The following is a 16001-nucleotide window of genomic DNA, read 5'->3' as shown; positions in this document are numbered from 1 at the left end:
AAATAAATAAAGGTGCTGACTGGATCTGAAGCTGTCGTCAAAACTTGTGAAGAAATGGTTCCAAAGAAAGCCAATACTGTGAACACCTCCAGTCTCACAGTCTTACAGTCAGGTTAGCCTCCACACTCCCACGCGTGGCAGCATTAGTCACACCTCGTTAATTTTCCCAGGAGCTCGTGATGGAATCAGGTCGGGTATAAAGGAGGCACCTGGTCAGCGCTAAACACAGGAGCAGGGACGAGCAGGGACGAACACCAACTGAAATACATAAATATAGATTTAAAAAAAAAAAACACCTGCAAAAGAAAATGAACCCAAATATCTGCTTTTGCTGCTTTTCTTTGGTTCTGCTGTTAAACTTTGTTAGAGCCAAACCTGTTTCTGACTTACAGGTAAGTTCACCTTCATATTAAGGCTTTCTTTATTACATATTTAATCATCTAGAGAGACTTTAAAGTGAATTAAACTTTCTTTGTTTCAGACTCTGAAGCAGCTTTTAGAAGAGGAGCTCAACAACGCGCCGTTGTACTCCTCAGACGAGGAGCTGGAGGCTGAGGTGAAGGATGCAAACACGGATAAGTCTCTGTTCGGGGTCCTAGAGGAGCACCCCTGGGACTCCTCGGACCCCAGCAACTCCGCGCTGCAGGCGGCCAAAGACAACGTCCTGGCGCGTCTCTTCAAGGACCTGATGCGGACCTCCAAGCGCTCCTGGAGCCGGTACAAGAAGGGCGGGCTGAGGAGCTGCTTCGGGGTCCGGTTAGAGAGGATCGGCTCCTTCAGCGGGCTGGGATGCTGAAGGTGAGAAGCTGCAAACACCGACATGTGATTTATTTTTAAAGGTTGTTTAAATCAGCACAGAACTTTAACTGGATGTTCTTTCTTGTCGTGATTGCACGCAGAGATTTTGTCACATTTGCCTTTAAGTTGCAGAACAATTATGCAATTTTGAATCAGCATTTGCACCATAATTACCTTTCAGACTTTTTATGAAATAAAGAAAGACATTACAGTATAAGGAGATGTTTCTGAAAATATAAGAAACATAATAGTCAGAACGATGCAGATTATCTTGGAGGGGGAGCTAAAAAACGTGAAGGAAAATGCATCATTTTCAGTAAATACTGTTTTTCTCTCGCCATTATTTTAACCCAGTATGATGTGTGAATAAATACATAATTAAAACACACAGTGATTTGTTCACCTTTTACATCATATTTTCATTAAAGGTGAAACATAACGCAGCACACTCAGGTCCAAAGCAGAAAAATAAACTCCTCTTAGGGATTTAAAAGGCTGGATTAAAAAAAGTCAGGGACGTTAAACCTCAGGTGGATTACATTTACGATTTAAGTGATGCATTTCAATTTAATTTCTTAGTATTTTAAATTAAAGTACACTAAGAAGGTGGGAAACTGACTCTGCTGCTTCTCTGTCATCATCTTAGGTTTCTGAGTATCTGCACCGCTGCAGCAGCTCTCATTGCTCAAGGGCACCTGGGCACCTTCAACATGCCCTCTTCCGATGTGATAAACATGTAACAAAGCTCTTTTTAATCTTGTGCAATAACAAGTTTTTTTAAATTACGGTTCTGTTGTGTCCACAGACTCGGGTGGATGAGGGATCTCCTGCAGCCTCGGAGCTGTCTGACACTTTAAAGGGCGGATCTTCTTCTTGTCCTCCACACGGTTCAGATTCAGGACTGTGACTTCATTTTATTATTATTTTCCACATGTGAGCTGCTAAATATGAATAAATTATTGCCGATGTAGATATTATTTATTTATTTGTCGTTTTGTTGGATGTGTTGCCTTGTTTTAGATTGTAATGCAGTAAAAAAAAATATTTTGCATAATCTCTGAGTCAGAGTGATTTGTTTCCTAAAGCCTGCAGGAGGATATTTACCTTCACCTGTGGAGAACAAGAGAGTAAAGAAGTCCAGGTGAAGGGTTAATACACGTTTGCAGATTTGCAGGAAAAGGAAACTGATTGTTCAGATTTTGTTTGTGAAGGTTCAAGTTCAATGAAAAAAAAAAAAAAAACACGACACACTCATCCCTCAGAGGGTGCTGGATCCAAAAACACGAAAATCAAACAAGATCCGCACAACAAGAAACTACCTGAAGGATTTATTGATAAGTGACGTTTCGAGCCAACATCCTCCTCAGACTACGGGATCAGGCTCGACAGTGAAAACACTCTCTGCCTTCTTAAATATAAATATAAAGGGGAAAAATGCTCTCTACAGTCTGTTGGGATGCGTGTCCAACTTTTACGCACGCGTGGATTTTCCAAAAGCTTGTTTTACGCGCAATCATTTCTTCGGGAAAATTACTTTTATAAGTCAAACTATCACTGATGTCAGAAAAAATCAAGACAAAAAACTGATCTTAATAATGTAAACCACTCTACTCTCTCAAAGCCTGTGATTCATCATTAACACATTCAAAAGCTCCTTCTGACGCAGTGATGCAGTAAATAAACACATTTTAATCTGCGCCTGCAGTGAGCGTGAGTGTGAGGTTGTTGAGGGAGATAAAGTATTTCTCTTTAATGTTACATTGCAGAGGGAGGTGTTGTAGTTGTAGAAGAAGAAGGAGATCAGGCTCACTTGTTACATTTCTCAGTAAATTCAAATCCATATACACTGTGAAAGACAACTGTCTATTTTATAAACTTTACTGAGTGTGCTGCCAAACATATTTAAAAAGAACACATTGAATACATAAATTCAGCAGTCACTCACTGTGCCTTAAACCTGCGTTCTTTCTATTGAACAGCAGGGGGCGACTCCACTGGTTAGAAAGGAGTCCAATGTTGTTGTTTGTACAAAACAAATTAAAAATCGGCTTGAACTCAAAGCGCTTTCACACTGCAGGTCACACCTACATTCACACACTGATGGTAGAGGCTGCTGTGTAAAGAGTCCATCAGTATTAACTCATCCATTCATACACATTCACACACTGATGGTAGAGGCTGCTGAGTAAAGAGTCCATCAGTAGTAACTCATCCATTCATACACATTCACACACTGATGGTAGAGGCTGCTGAGTAAAGAGTCCATCAGTAGTAACTCATCCATTCATACACATTCACACACTGATGGTAGAGGCTGCTGAGTAAAGAGTCCATCAGTATTAACTCATCCATTCATACACATTCACACACTGATGGTAGAGGCTGCTGAGTAAAAAGTCCGTCAGTATTAACTCATCCATTCATACACATTCATTATTTGAGCAACTTGGGGTTAAGTGTCTTGCCCAAGGTCACATTGGACATGTGGCAATTTAATTTCAATGATATTCGAAGCATTCTGATCCTGATTCAATATGAGAAAATGTTCCGACTGCAGTTGATTTATTCCCTCAGTAAACATTTACCTGATGACTTTATGGTCTCGATCTGTAGCTTCAAATGTTCTCCTGCAAATGTCTTTTTTTAAATTTTCCTCACATCAGTATTAGATTTTTTAAATAATAATTATTATTTTAAGATTTATTTTGGGGTGCAGAAATGTCAAAGTTCAGTGCAGGATGCAGCAGGATGTAGTGGTTCTCATGGCAGCATCTACACATTTGCCCCCCAACACTTCTGTGAGATCAGAGCTGACTGCAGGTTTTATGATTAACTCGAGCATCAATCACACAAAGTCATAAAAAGGTGAAGTACTCATGAACAAAGGATGTCTCTAAAGCCAGACTCCATGAACTGAAATAAAAATGGCCCCCCTACCCCCTTTGGTTCTTGAGTCTTTTCTTTGTTCTTTGCGTCCTCAGGAAGAACTTTTGTCAAACTTTTCTTCGGCCATCGACGTCTGGACTCACAAACCACAAGACTACTCTCACACCATCACGTCCTCACCCAAATATAGCAACACGGTCACACTGTCTTCTCGTTTACTACTTCCCGTAGCTCAGTGACAACAATGTCCCGTGTTGTGGAAGGGGGGAGGAGGGTGGGGGTCGAGTATGTTTCTGAAACAAAGTGTCGTATGGAAGCAGCTATGGCATACGAATGCCCCCATATCTAAGAGACAGCGCTTTAAAAGGAGCAGTTTCCGACAGCTCCTCTTATCAGAACCAGGTGTCAGGAATGCCAGTCCAATTCCTGACATTCCTGCGCGAGTCCTGCTGAACGTATAAAAGAGCGGAGAGGTCCTGGTGTGGCATCCAACATCCAAACAGCAACCAGGGAAAGACGCCTAAGAGCATCCATCCATCCATCCATCCATCCATCCAGTGACACGAGGAACTCCGAGAGAAACATGCATCTGTCCTCCGTCTGCGGCCTCCTGCTCATCTTAAACCTGCAGCTGATCACCTCGTATCCAATCAGCACCGGCCTGACCGACACCGACATGGACATCTTAAAGGTGAGTCTGCACAGGCTGAAACCTGGGGTGTAGGAAAGTCTGGGTCCTCTAGGAAGATTTTGTTGATCTGCAGCAGCAGAACAGAAGATTTGAAGTTGATTTATCGAGCTTTATGAGTTGAGGAGAAGACTGAAATGTTTTTATTGTCGTTCTGTGTTGACATTTTGGACTCTCTGTGATTTTGACTGTATTTCTCAGTCTGATAGGAAGTCTCTGACGCTATATCTGTGCTTTTAATGATTCATTTTAAGGTGTAATCAGAGAATAAAGAAGACTTTAGTGAGGTTACCTTCAGATAGAGAAAGTCTCCAAGGGTCTAAAAATGTGCTTTCACTGCAGTGCAATAGAAAAAAGCACAACCATTTTTGAAAGCCTTTTTTTGCAAAGGCACTCACTGAAACACTTAAAGGAACAGATATAATTTAAATACTTCTATATATCACAACACCAAAAACATTCTGCGTGGTTGTAACTGTTCAGTAGAAGACAGGAGACGTAGAGAAATCTCAAACATATGCCTCACTGCGATGATTAAATGTGTGATAAACTGGACTAAGCATATCTTCTGTCCTGCAGGTTCTCCTTCACAGACTGGAGGAGTCCGTGTCCGAGCAGACTGAAGTGGACCAGAGAGTCCCTGCAGAGAGGGACGGTGTGGACGTGGACGAGGACGAGGCAGCAGATGTTCAGCAGCCTCAGACCGGCCTGGACGAGGAGATGATCCGAGAGTTTCTGTCTGCCAAGAACCTGAAGAGCGTCCGCAACGACTCGTCCAGGAGGTCCTCCGGCTGCTTCGGCCGACGGATGGACCGGATAGGATCCATGAGCTCGCTGGGCTGCAACACGGTCGGCAAATACAGTAAGTACAAGTCAATGAAGTCACTTCTTTAAGACGTGTGAGCTCATGCAAAATCGTCTTATAATCAAGAAGAAAACAAGACTCAGCTAAAGATTAAAAAAATGGATGTTCCTAATAACCGAGTTCTTTCTCTCTTGTTCTCTTGCAGCTCCAAAGTAAAGATGAAGTCTTACCATCTTAATAATGGAACTGCAACGTCTCTACCAAAGGACATTTCTATTTGAATGCTATTTATTTACTAATATTTATTGAACTTTCTGTTTTCTGGCTTACACGTATATTTATTTAAAATGGATGTGAGACTGTTGTTTATGTGATGTTGAATGTTTTAATAAATGTTTACAACTGCAAACCACTGAAAAAGATCCATTATCCTTCCTGTTCGGGGTCGGGGGGGGGGCTGGAGCTGATCACCCAGCTGTCATTGGGCGAGAGGCGGGGTTACACCCTGGACTGATCACCAGCCAATCACAGGGCTAATATATAGAGACAGACAACCAGCCACACTCACATTCACACCTACGGGTAATTTAGAGTCAGCAGTTAACCTAACGAGCATGTCTTTGGACTGTGGGAGGAAGCCAGAGTACCCGGAGAGAACCCACACATGCACGAGGAGAACATGCAAACTCCACACAGAGAGACTCCTGAAGGACAGGGGAGCCTGCTCGCTGTGAGGGGACAGCGCTAACCACTGCCCCTAACCACCTACATGCACAATGAAATGGTCAGCAACCACAAGAAAACAACAAAAATATGAAGGATTTAAGTGTGACTGGCAACTTCTCACATATGATATACTGGCACATGACAATCATAGAAGTCTTTGACACATGCATATTAGCATAGATTTACATAAATGTGAGAAATTGCACAAGGAGAGGATAATTAAAGGTATTTTTAAACCGTATGTTTGCAGTCTTTGCCTTCTTGGTGACTGCTTGTCTGCTATATCTTATCTGTTAGTTTTCTAATGGGTCCAGGATACTTCATCTGACCGCACAGATTGTAGAAAAAGATGCTTGTAGCAAAAGGTTGTAAAGTCCTCTTGAAGGAGCTCTTAAAGTTGACTGTTGCACACCTTCATGACATTTATTAAACTGTGATCATTTGGGTGACAGATCCTTGAACATTTCTTCTGAGATCTTGAATCAGATAAATCCAGAGATTTCAGCACCATGGAGAGCACACACATCGTCTCAGTCTCGTCTACACATGTGATGAAAGACGATTCTGCAGGACTGGATATTTGTACAAATCTTTTCACTCATTTGAATAACATGCAGGATGGTCTCCACTGTTGCATCCTGGGTAATAGCCCCAGCGGCTTTGGACATTGCTTCACTTAGAGATGAGAAACCGAGCTGTTAGAGGATGTGACTCCAGTGCTGTGAATATATAAAAATGTACCACCTGTACATTTAAGAGCACTAAAATTGTTTCTATATGTGTGCAACATTTAGAAAGAACTAATCAGGCAGGGATTAGTGATTTATGGGTTCAGTATTTTAAGACATTTAACTCCTTAAAGGTCCAATCAGTGAGATGTGTAGCGAGTGAAATGATAAAGTGAGCTACTATATGATCAGACATTAAGGAAACATGTTATGTTGAAGTGCTGGCTTCTCTGACAACAATGCAGCAGCCAGTATGTCCTCCTTCTAACTTTAGATTCTGCTCCTGAATGATCTGGATTTGTTTGGACCAGAGAAGGTAGGCAGTTTTAAGGCGACCCCCCCACACGGCCGTTTGGACGCCCCTCGGTTTGCCAGATATGAGAGCAGTTATCAGGTCAAACCAACAGGTGTTGCAGCGATGGAAGCGGGCAAGAGAAGTGGTTCAGATAGAAGTGATTGTACCCGACCTAAAAAGCCTCTGCATGTTTCTAATAAGCTCCACGAGCAGAAACGTGCTCAAACTAGGATCAATATTGGAGATGCTTTTGAAAAATGGAGAGAGGTTAGAACACAGAAAGGTTTACAGACCCATGCAGAGCTGGATAAACACTGAAGCTTCAGTGTCCACCACATGGTGACCTGCGTGAGCATGGACTCTAGAGAGGAGGGGGCGGGGGAGACAGCTCTCTACAATGTTTAGAATTTAGACTGCAGTACCCATTTTAACCACTAGAGGTCAGAGTTACATACTGGTCATACTGCTCCTTTAATGGTTGATATTTGGTAAGAGGTGATGTAAAACATACCCAGATCATTAAGAAACAGAAGCGGATGTTTCTCATTACTGGTCCTTGAACGTGAAAAAAATTGTGATGTAAACAAAACGATGTGAGGCCCACATGCAACTTTTACAACATTTAAAACCTTCCTAACCCTCATCATACTGACTGGAACAGTTCAAGAATCCAAATAATTCATGCATACTCTGAAAAAATGTGTTTCATATCAATGAATTGTTTCCCGTCCTCTCCTCATCTGATCCTCCCTGTCGCCCGGCAGCAGCCACAGTTTTAACCTACTATGGTGTTTTCAGGAGTGCAGACAGTGTGAAGTATTTGAATGCAGCATTCCTGTCAATACACTAATGCACACCTCGCCTGAGCTCACCGCGCCAACATGGCTCCTGAGGTCATGCTGACTGGTTACCATGATGATACACACACACACACACACACACACACACACACACGCACACACACACACAAACACACATCAGCACCACCAAGCACCACTTAAACAGACATCTGACCAGCTGCCTTATCCTGCAGAGGTGTCAGAATGCTCTTGAGGCGATTTACAAAAAGATGAGCTACTGACACTGACTGTCTGTTTGTGTGTGTGTGTGTGTGTGTGTGTGTGTGTGTGTGTGTGTGTGTGTGTGTGTGTGTGTGTGTGTGTGTGAGTGTGTGTGTGTGTGAGTGTGTGTGTGTGTGTGTGTTAGCATGTGTATAAAATCATGCAGTGCGCTGCTGTGGCATCAGTGTTTGCAGCAGAAGGATATGATGAGTGCTGCAGTCCTGTGGGGCCTGCTGGTCCTGCTCTGTCAGCGCACATTGGTGAGCGGACACGTACTGGGACGACCGTCTGCGACCAGCGACCTCGCCCAGCTCAAGGTAAGAAACAAGCCTGACCCTTCAGGATCAACACCACTTTTCTTAACCCTCCTACAACCCTAGGATTTGTTTTACACCTTTTGCCCTACGACGCAAAAAAAAAAGAAGCTCCAATAAAGACTGCCATAGAAAAATTATCTATTAATGTATAATTCCAATTGTTTTTAATGGTTACTATTATTAACTTCAGTCCTCACCATACATAGCAAATATTCAGTGTTTCAATCGTCCAATCCACTAAAAGACACCAAACAAGAATCAACAGCAGAATACTCTTTTTGACAGAGAAGATTTGGCACATTTTTCATGCGCGTAACCCACTTACTCAGCTCTGCTGCTCATCCCACAAATGCATGTTCCTTACAAATGTGGCACCATTTAAAAGGGAAATAAACAGGCTTTTCAACGGTATATGATTGATTGCCAAGAAGCATTGTTACAACAAAGAAATAATCTACCAAACACAAATTTCCTTACATTTTGTGTAATGTTTATAATAACATTACAACATTAACACCTTTGGCCCTGTTTCCCTGCGTCACCTGTGTAAACAAAGACATACTAGCAGGCTTTTGTTTTGGATACTATGTCGGTAAAACAGTAAAAACTAAAATTCCAGTCCCTCACTTTCATGAATCCATGAAAAAATGTTTAAAAAATTAAATTCATACCACAATAGCAATGTATTCAAAAAATGTCATTTCAATGGGAGTCAATGGCACAAAAAAATGACGAAGGACTAAAGGTGTGATTTTTTTTTTTAACATAGTGTATTAAAGAGTTGAGAAATACATTTTCATGACATTTTAAAATTCACCCCAAAATACACACCTGCGGCAAAATCTATGTCATATGCATCAACACAGCCAAAATTATCCACAAAAAAACTTTGTCTTTAAACGTCAAAAAATGCACTAGGACTACAGGAGGGTTAAGATAGCACTTTCGAGGTTTCAGGTTCACTCATGATCACATACAGGGAGTAATTGTCGTCATGCAGAGAGTTTGGGTTTGGTCCAGTGAAGCAGGGCTGCAGCTATAAGAACGCTGAGGTCATGACCTTTAACCTCTGCTCTTAACCAACTCGGCGGAGTTGAGGAGAAAACCTAGATTTCCCTTTTTTTTGGGGGCGGCTGTGGCTCAGTGGTAGAGTTGCCGTCTCTCAAGAGGAAACGATCCCCAGCTCCTGCAGCCTGTGTCCTTGGGCAAGACACTGAACCCCAAGGTGCTCCTGCTGCTTTGTTGTCAGTGTATGAATGGATTAGTTTCTTCTGATGGACTGTTTACTCAGCAGCCTCTACCATCAGTGTGTGAATGTGAAGGTGTGACCTGCAGTGTAAAAGAGCTTTGAGTAGTCAGAAGACTAGATCCTCCTAGACCCCAAATATGATTTTTTCGTTTAAAATCTATTTTATGCCATAGCCCAGGAAGAATCTGTTCCGCTGTGGACTGAACCCACCTGAGGGATCTTTGACCCTTAAGTTCAATTCGGTTAGCAGGAGGAGCGTTGCATCAGTGCTGCAGCTCAAAATTAGCTCACCAGTGTCAGCGTCCGTTGCAGGGTGTTCTGGCTTCACTTATGAACAGCGGAGGGAAACAGAGACGCCTTGTCCATATTAATACATAGAGTCAGTGGTTACAAGCAAGCACGAGAGAGGGAGTGTTACAAACTAAACTACCTCGATCTGCTCCAGTCAAAGAATAACTCTTTCAATCACCTCCATTCAGTCTTCACGGCTTCATCACCGGACATCAAACTTCCACTTTGATTTAATGAAAAGTTAAACTTAAAGAGCACGACAGACGACTTGAATCAGAGCATTTTGATCCTCTACATTTATAGGAACCTGAAGTATTGTGTGCATGTTGAGATACACAGCCGCAGGTGTGTTTATTCTCAGTTGAGCGCTGTTTAAACCGCTGGAGTGTTTACTGAGAAAACGTTTCAATGATTCTTGATTGTGGTCCAAGGCTAGATTGGATCCCTCCAGTGTGCACAGTGAAGCCTTTTGCAGAAGCACCATGATGTTTATTAAACGGCATGTTAAAGACCTTTTAGCCCAGAGCCGCTGAGTTCTGGAGCGTCTCCAGAAACAGATTCAATAAAAGCCTGCAGGAAGCATGCAACACATAAAGACAGAATGAAACCACTTTAGAGACTTCAGAGTGTTAACCATCTCCTCCTCTCTGTCAGACTTTACTGCAGCGTTTTGAGGAGACTCTGGCTGAAGCCGCCCCGGAGGAAGAAGACTCTGAAGCCGATTATAATCAGGAGCCCGAACAGAGCCAGACCGGTCGAGGGTGGAGCCCGGAGCACGAGGTGGAGCAGGAAGCTTCGATACCAGAGAGGTCTCAGTCGGCAGCTGAGGGCCGCAGCAGGACGGCGGCGAGCGTGAGGAGCCTCCTGCAGGACCTGCTCACCGCCAGGAAGCGAACCTCCGGGTGCTTCGGAGCCAGAATGGACCGGATAGGGAACGCCAGCGGACTGGGATGCAACAACGGAAGAGGTGAGATACTAAATATTTTGAACCTTGGATGAAACCAGGCTAACTGTTCCCTCCTTCTTTCAGGCTTTATGCTAAGCTACGCTAACCACAACCACACTTCAGTTTAACTCACGGACATGAGACTGAAATATTAATTTGATCCCACACTTTGATAAAATAATATACAAATCAGACCAACAGTTAAGTAAAAATAATAAAAACGTCAGGTTAGCTGCTTTGAACTTACCAAACTCAGTGAAGAGCAAAAAAAAAGTATTTTAAATATTCTAAATTGGGGCGCCGGTGGTTGAGTGGTGAGGGTGCATGCCCCATGTACAGAGGCTGTAGTCCTCAAAGCGGGTGGCCCAGGTTGAAATCCGACCTGTGACTCCCTCCCTGCATGCCACCCCCCCCCCCCTCTCTGTCCCTGATTTCAGACTGTCCTGTCTCTACAAAAAAGCCCCAAAATAATTCTGTCAAACGATTAAATGTTGTAATCGCATGTTTGAAATTATTTGAATTAACTTTGTATTGGACGCGACACTCGAGTAGGGCAAAGGATTATGGGAGGCGCAGGCAAGAGATGTGAGAAAGGAGTGGGACAAAAGTTGAACTTCAGCGAACAATATCTATCTATCCCATATTCTGCCCTTTTTGGGGTTCGTATATTTAATCTATGTACCTACTAAAGTACGTTCACAATAGCTAAAGTTTGAAAAAAGTGTCTGTTTTCATGTACTGCCGCTCTGAAGTCTCTGGCTCACGTTGTGCCCACGTTCAGAGTCCCCACGTGTGCCAAGTCTGATTTGATTGTTCGGCCTGTCGGCTCTACCGTAATTGGTCAGTCGCTCAGCCACTCTGGCTCTGAGGGCCGGGGAGCAAAAACATTAGCACCTTAGCACTACTGTGCTCCCGCAGGCTACGGCATATTGTGGGCGTGCTACAGAAGTTAATGGGCGTGCAACATGAGCTGCAGGGCTTACCACAACGAGCCAATGGGCTTAGATCAGTGATCTCACACTGACAAGACGTCACACTGGAAAAAAAAATTTGAGGGGGGCTAGAACTGAGCGTTACATGCGGCTAATGCTGCAGCTAACAAGAGAACGTAGGAGAAGCCGCGTTTCCGCAGACTTTGAATTTTTGCACATTTTGTGCCTAAACATGCACAGGACACTCGGAAAACACACTAAAGAGCATATAAAACCAGAAAAAGCATAATATGGGCCCTTTAAATGACTTTGAAGTGAGCTGCGCGATCCGCCATTTGATTGGATATAATGGATTCTCCCGTTATTGACAGGAAATGCTTTTTCTCCACAGCGTTCAAACAGGAAACAACATGGCGGCTTTTTTTGGTTAATATCAAAATACCTTTTTATACATAAACAGTGAACTGAAATCTCATTCTGAAAGCTTTTGGTGCAAGAAATGTGAAATGTACTTTCAGAATCTTGAACCACTTGGCCTCAAAAAAAAGAAGTTAGTTTGACCTCTGTGGTGTGTGCTCTGCTTTGAGTGACAGCTGCTTGTTTCCCCCCCCCACAAGCAGGGAGACGCTCCAGTAGGAACCAGTAGGAACCAAGCTGATTTTGTCGGTGACGCTCGTTCCCGTCTGCAAAGGGGCAAAATGCAATTAATCTTGATAAAACAAAAAGTGTGCATTCATTTCAGAACTAAAAATAAGGCGGTAATCGTTGCTCTGGGATGCTTTGGGCTCGACTGTTGTTTATACCAAAGTCAGCCTGAACAGAAATACTCTCACAGCAGCTTTAAGTGATTTTTACCCCTAAATCTTTCTTATATTTGATATAAACAATAAAGATGTTTTACACATGGTGCATGATTTTTCTTGACCTGCATGTTTTGGTTGTTTCTTTAAGTTGGATGTAACTTCAGTCTCTTGGTGCTGATTTAAATCTAACTGATAAATAAAATCCAGTGATTTTTACATTTCTGTGTTTGTGTCATTTTTCCCTTCAGGGTAATCGGAGAGTTTCCGGTTTAATCGAAGACACGACACAACGAGGAGGACCTCTGCGTCAGTGACACTTCAATGTGTGTTTAAAGTGACCAAGATGATTTCTGATTTATTCACTGAGTAAAATGAATCCTCCAAAAGAGGAAGTGTGAGTCACGTCTCTGCATGTGGGGATACTAACAAAGACAAATAAAACTATTTTTTTCATATCATGGATCTGTCCGTTTCTTTAACCATCACAGTGGAAGATTTCTAACAGTAGTGTTGTAGTACTCGAAATCCAAGACCGGTCTCGAGATCAATTTTTGAAGTTCTCGTCTCGGAATCAAAAGCAGTTTTACTTGGTCTTGTCTCAGACTCTTTCTAAAAGAACAAATAACTTCAATTCATTCATAATTTGATTTTTAACCCCTGGGGTTATGGCTGCAACCTTCCCGGTGTTACAGTCTAAGTGAGTGACACGCCCCCCTGTACATATGATGAGGATTTTTGATATTTATGGTCTTAGTCTTGACTCGGTCTCGATCTCTAATGCCCCGTTTCCACCAAGCAGTCCAGTTTGGTTCAGAACAGTTTGGTACAGTTCGGTACAGTAAACCCTGATCTTGTGTTTCTACATCCAACCTTCCCCTTCTTTGTTAAGCGGCGTGTAAGCCAGATGGAGATAGCCGCGTCGGCTATGTAATAGTGTGACATCATAGCAGCCCAACACATTGTAGCCTGCATTAATTAAGTTCAACAAAGAAGAAGAAGAACAGGGACACAGTAAACAAAAGGGATCCTTTAGGGTTGGCGCAGTACCCTTGACTCCCCAACAGAAGGATACCAAAAAAGTAGGACGGTACAGATCCCTTATCTTGGTACCATTCCCAATTTTTGATGGTGGAAACGACAATAAATGTCAGTAAACTGAACCGACCGCTTGGTGGAAACGAGGCTTAAATGTCTTGGTCTTGTCTCAGTCTCGGAGCACTCTGGTCTCGGTTAGTGTGGTCTTGACTTCAACACTAAACAGTTGTTTTATTCATATCTGCAAACCCGCAGCGACAGCAGCAGTGTGTGTCCAGCCTGTGCTGCTGCTGCTGTTGACACCTGATTTCATGCCGCCGAGTCAGCGTGACATCAGCTAAAGCATCACTTTATCTGATGTGACACGTTGAGTGGACAATTATAACGCTCTTTCTGTTGTCAAAGGAACAGCGGGATGAGATAAGACTCTTTTTTTTATGTTCATACAAATCAGTGGAAGACAAACATAGAGTCTTCCTGTAGTATGACCGTGTTATTGTTTAACAATCATAAAGTCAAAAATCCTGCAAGCTAATTTGTTTGGTTGTGCTGATTCTAAAGGTTGGAAAGAGGACAATCATCTGTTCCACCTGTTCAGTATGTTTGTTTTTTTTAATTCATGCAAACTTTCAATTAAGTCTGTAAGGGCTCAGGACATTCACATTTGGTGTGTGTGTCTCTTTAAATGCAATGAGCCTGCCCCCCTGAGTTTTCCCCGTAGACATCACTCTTCTGTAGAGAGAATAAAAATGGCCAACCTGCTCAAAAGTTTTGTTCTAGGCTGGGGGTGGAGTCCATGGGTGGAGATACCAGGGGAGGGGAGGGGATTTGTTTTTACCAGAATCCCACTGTGACATCACAAGGAGAGCACATTTGAAACAGAGCATTTTTCTCTGTGTTGTAAGACTTATGCAGACCACAAACACAATGGATTTATTTCACATTTTGTGGGTCGGTAGACACTCAGGTTACCCACATAAATCTTCAAAAACACTGTAGAAGTGGATTTTTCATAATATGTCCCCTTTAAGTTTAACTTCTTTGAATAAAACATGCATGCAAGTTACTTAAATGTGCGTGCAAATTATGAAATGCACGTGCAAAAATACATACAAATTACTAAATCATGCATTTTAGTAAAGAATTCAACAGGTGTGCGAAACAGAAAGCACGTCCTCGTCACGTCCTGGGCTCTGTAGTTCTTGACTAATGTGAACTTGATGCTTTATTTCTGTTCATCTGTTGCTTCTTTCATATGACACACTTTGTGTATATAAAATGCTGTTACTGCACTAACAACATTAAGCCTCTCTCTCACTCAAAGCATGCTGGGATACGCTCCAGCCCCTGGTCAAACCTGATCAGGCTAACAGAGAAACACGGATCAAGAGGAGGAAACTTATTCCAAGCTGTCAGATGTCAAATAAAAGTGATTACATGGAGAGGGAGTAATTCACGGCGGTGATTCAGCCGTTAAATACTCCTGTCTAACTTCATGTGACAGGCTCGCTGTCTGGTGACGTCACTGTCACACTCCTTTGTCCGCTCTCATTATAGCGATCAATTAAACTTTATTAATACAGCACAAACAGCAGCTGCACACTGACTGACCTGAGTCCAGAATTCACTCCGGGATTTATGAAGCTTCTGGAAACATGCAGGTCACAGCGGAGTTCAGGAAAGGTGCTGATGATGGTTTGATGCACGTGATAAAGGACAGGTGCAGGTTATCTCTCCATTGTGGACACCTGGCAGCATACATTCATTTGTTTTTTCTTCTCAAGAAACATTCAGGTTTTCTCTTTCTGAAATAGTCTGAACGATAATCTCATCTTCATCAAATAGTTCTTTGCAAGACAGCTGCACATTCTTTTATTTATCAACGAGCGCCCTCTTGTGGTTCACTTCAAATTTTTATTTTTAAAATCAGTCTTAATTCTATTGTTGCATCATTAATATAATTTTTGATTGGATGACTCGGCTGTATAATCAAAAGAAAACTGACTGTTATTACATACACTTAAAATATGATGAATAAAGGTGAACTATGAATTAAATACCCCCAACATAAAAAATAAAATAAAACATTTATTGATTAAATCAAGTAACTTAAGTTTAAGTTTTGATCTTATCACATTTTGTTATAAAAAAATATGAAAACATTAAATTAACTTCACTCAAACTTAAAAAAAAGTATAACATTTTCTTAGAGGAGCAATCTGTAGCTCTGACGCCTAGTGTTTAAAATGGGTACTGCAGTCCAAATTCAAAACATTGTTGTGGTTAAAAACAAATATAATAAGAAGTCGTCATAGTTTTGATACGTTTAAATGAAGACTTACTGATTTAAATGAAATAAAATAATAATAAATCAGTCATTATTAGCAGCCCCAGGATGAAAAAAGACACAACGGCGCCATCTGGCGTTCATTCAATGGTAG

At 42.1% G+C, this 16001-nt stretch overlaps 3 protein-coding genes across 3 annotated transcripts; all 3 read left to right on the top strand.

Moving 5' to 3' along the window:
• The first annotated feature begins 201 nt into the window (after positions 1–201).
• Positions 202–1845, top strand: nppal (natriuretic peptide A-like). The gene is made up of 3 exons (XM_061057318.1): positions 202–392; positions 482–798; positions 1604–1845. Exons 1-2 carry the CDS (start codon positions 309–311, stop codon positions 794–796), a joined length of 399 nt encoding a protein of 132 aa, XP_060913301.1. The 5' UTR covers positions 202–308; the 3' UTR covers positions 797–798; positions 1604–1845.
• Positions 1846–4165: 2320 nt separating this feature from the next.
• On the top strand, positions 4166–5608 carry nppb (natriuretic peptide B). Its single transcript, XM_061057388.1, has 3 exons — positions 4166–4375; positions 4952–5234; positions 5383–5608. Exons 1-3 carry the CDS (start codon positions 4268–4270, stop codon positions 5391–5393), a joined length of 402 nt encoding a protein of 133 aa, XP_060913371.1. The 5' UTR covers positions 4166–4267; the 3' UTR covers positions 5394–5608.
• Positions 5609–8154: 2546 nt separating this feature from the next.
• On the top strand, positions 8155–12976 carry nppa (natriuretic peptide A). The gene is made up of 3 exons (XM_061057273.1): positions 8155–8304; positions 10499–10811; positions 12774–12976. Exons 1-3 carry the CDS (start codon positions 8191–8193, stop codon positions 12776–12778), a joined length of 432 nt encoding a protein of 143 aa, XP_060913256.1. The 5' UTR covers positions 8155–8190; the 3' UTR covers positions 12779–12976.
• Positions 12977–16001: the final 3025 nt, after the last annotated feature.

The sequence above is a fragment of the Labrus mixtus genome, chromosome 15, assembly GCF_963584025.1.
Source record: "Labrus mixtus chromosome 15, fLabMix1.1, whole genome shotgun sequence".
In the NCBI taxonomy this organism is placed as follows: Eukaryota; Metazoa; Chordata; class Actinopteri; order Labriformes; family Labridae; genus Labrus; species Labrus mixtus.
Note: the sequence above shows the minus strand (reverse complement) of the source record. Positions and strands in the feature narration are given on the sequence as shown.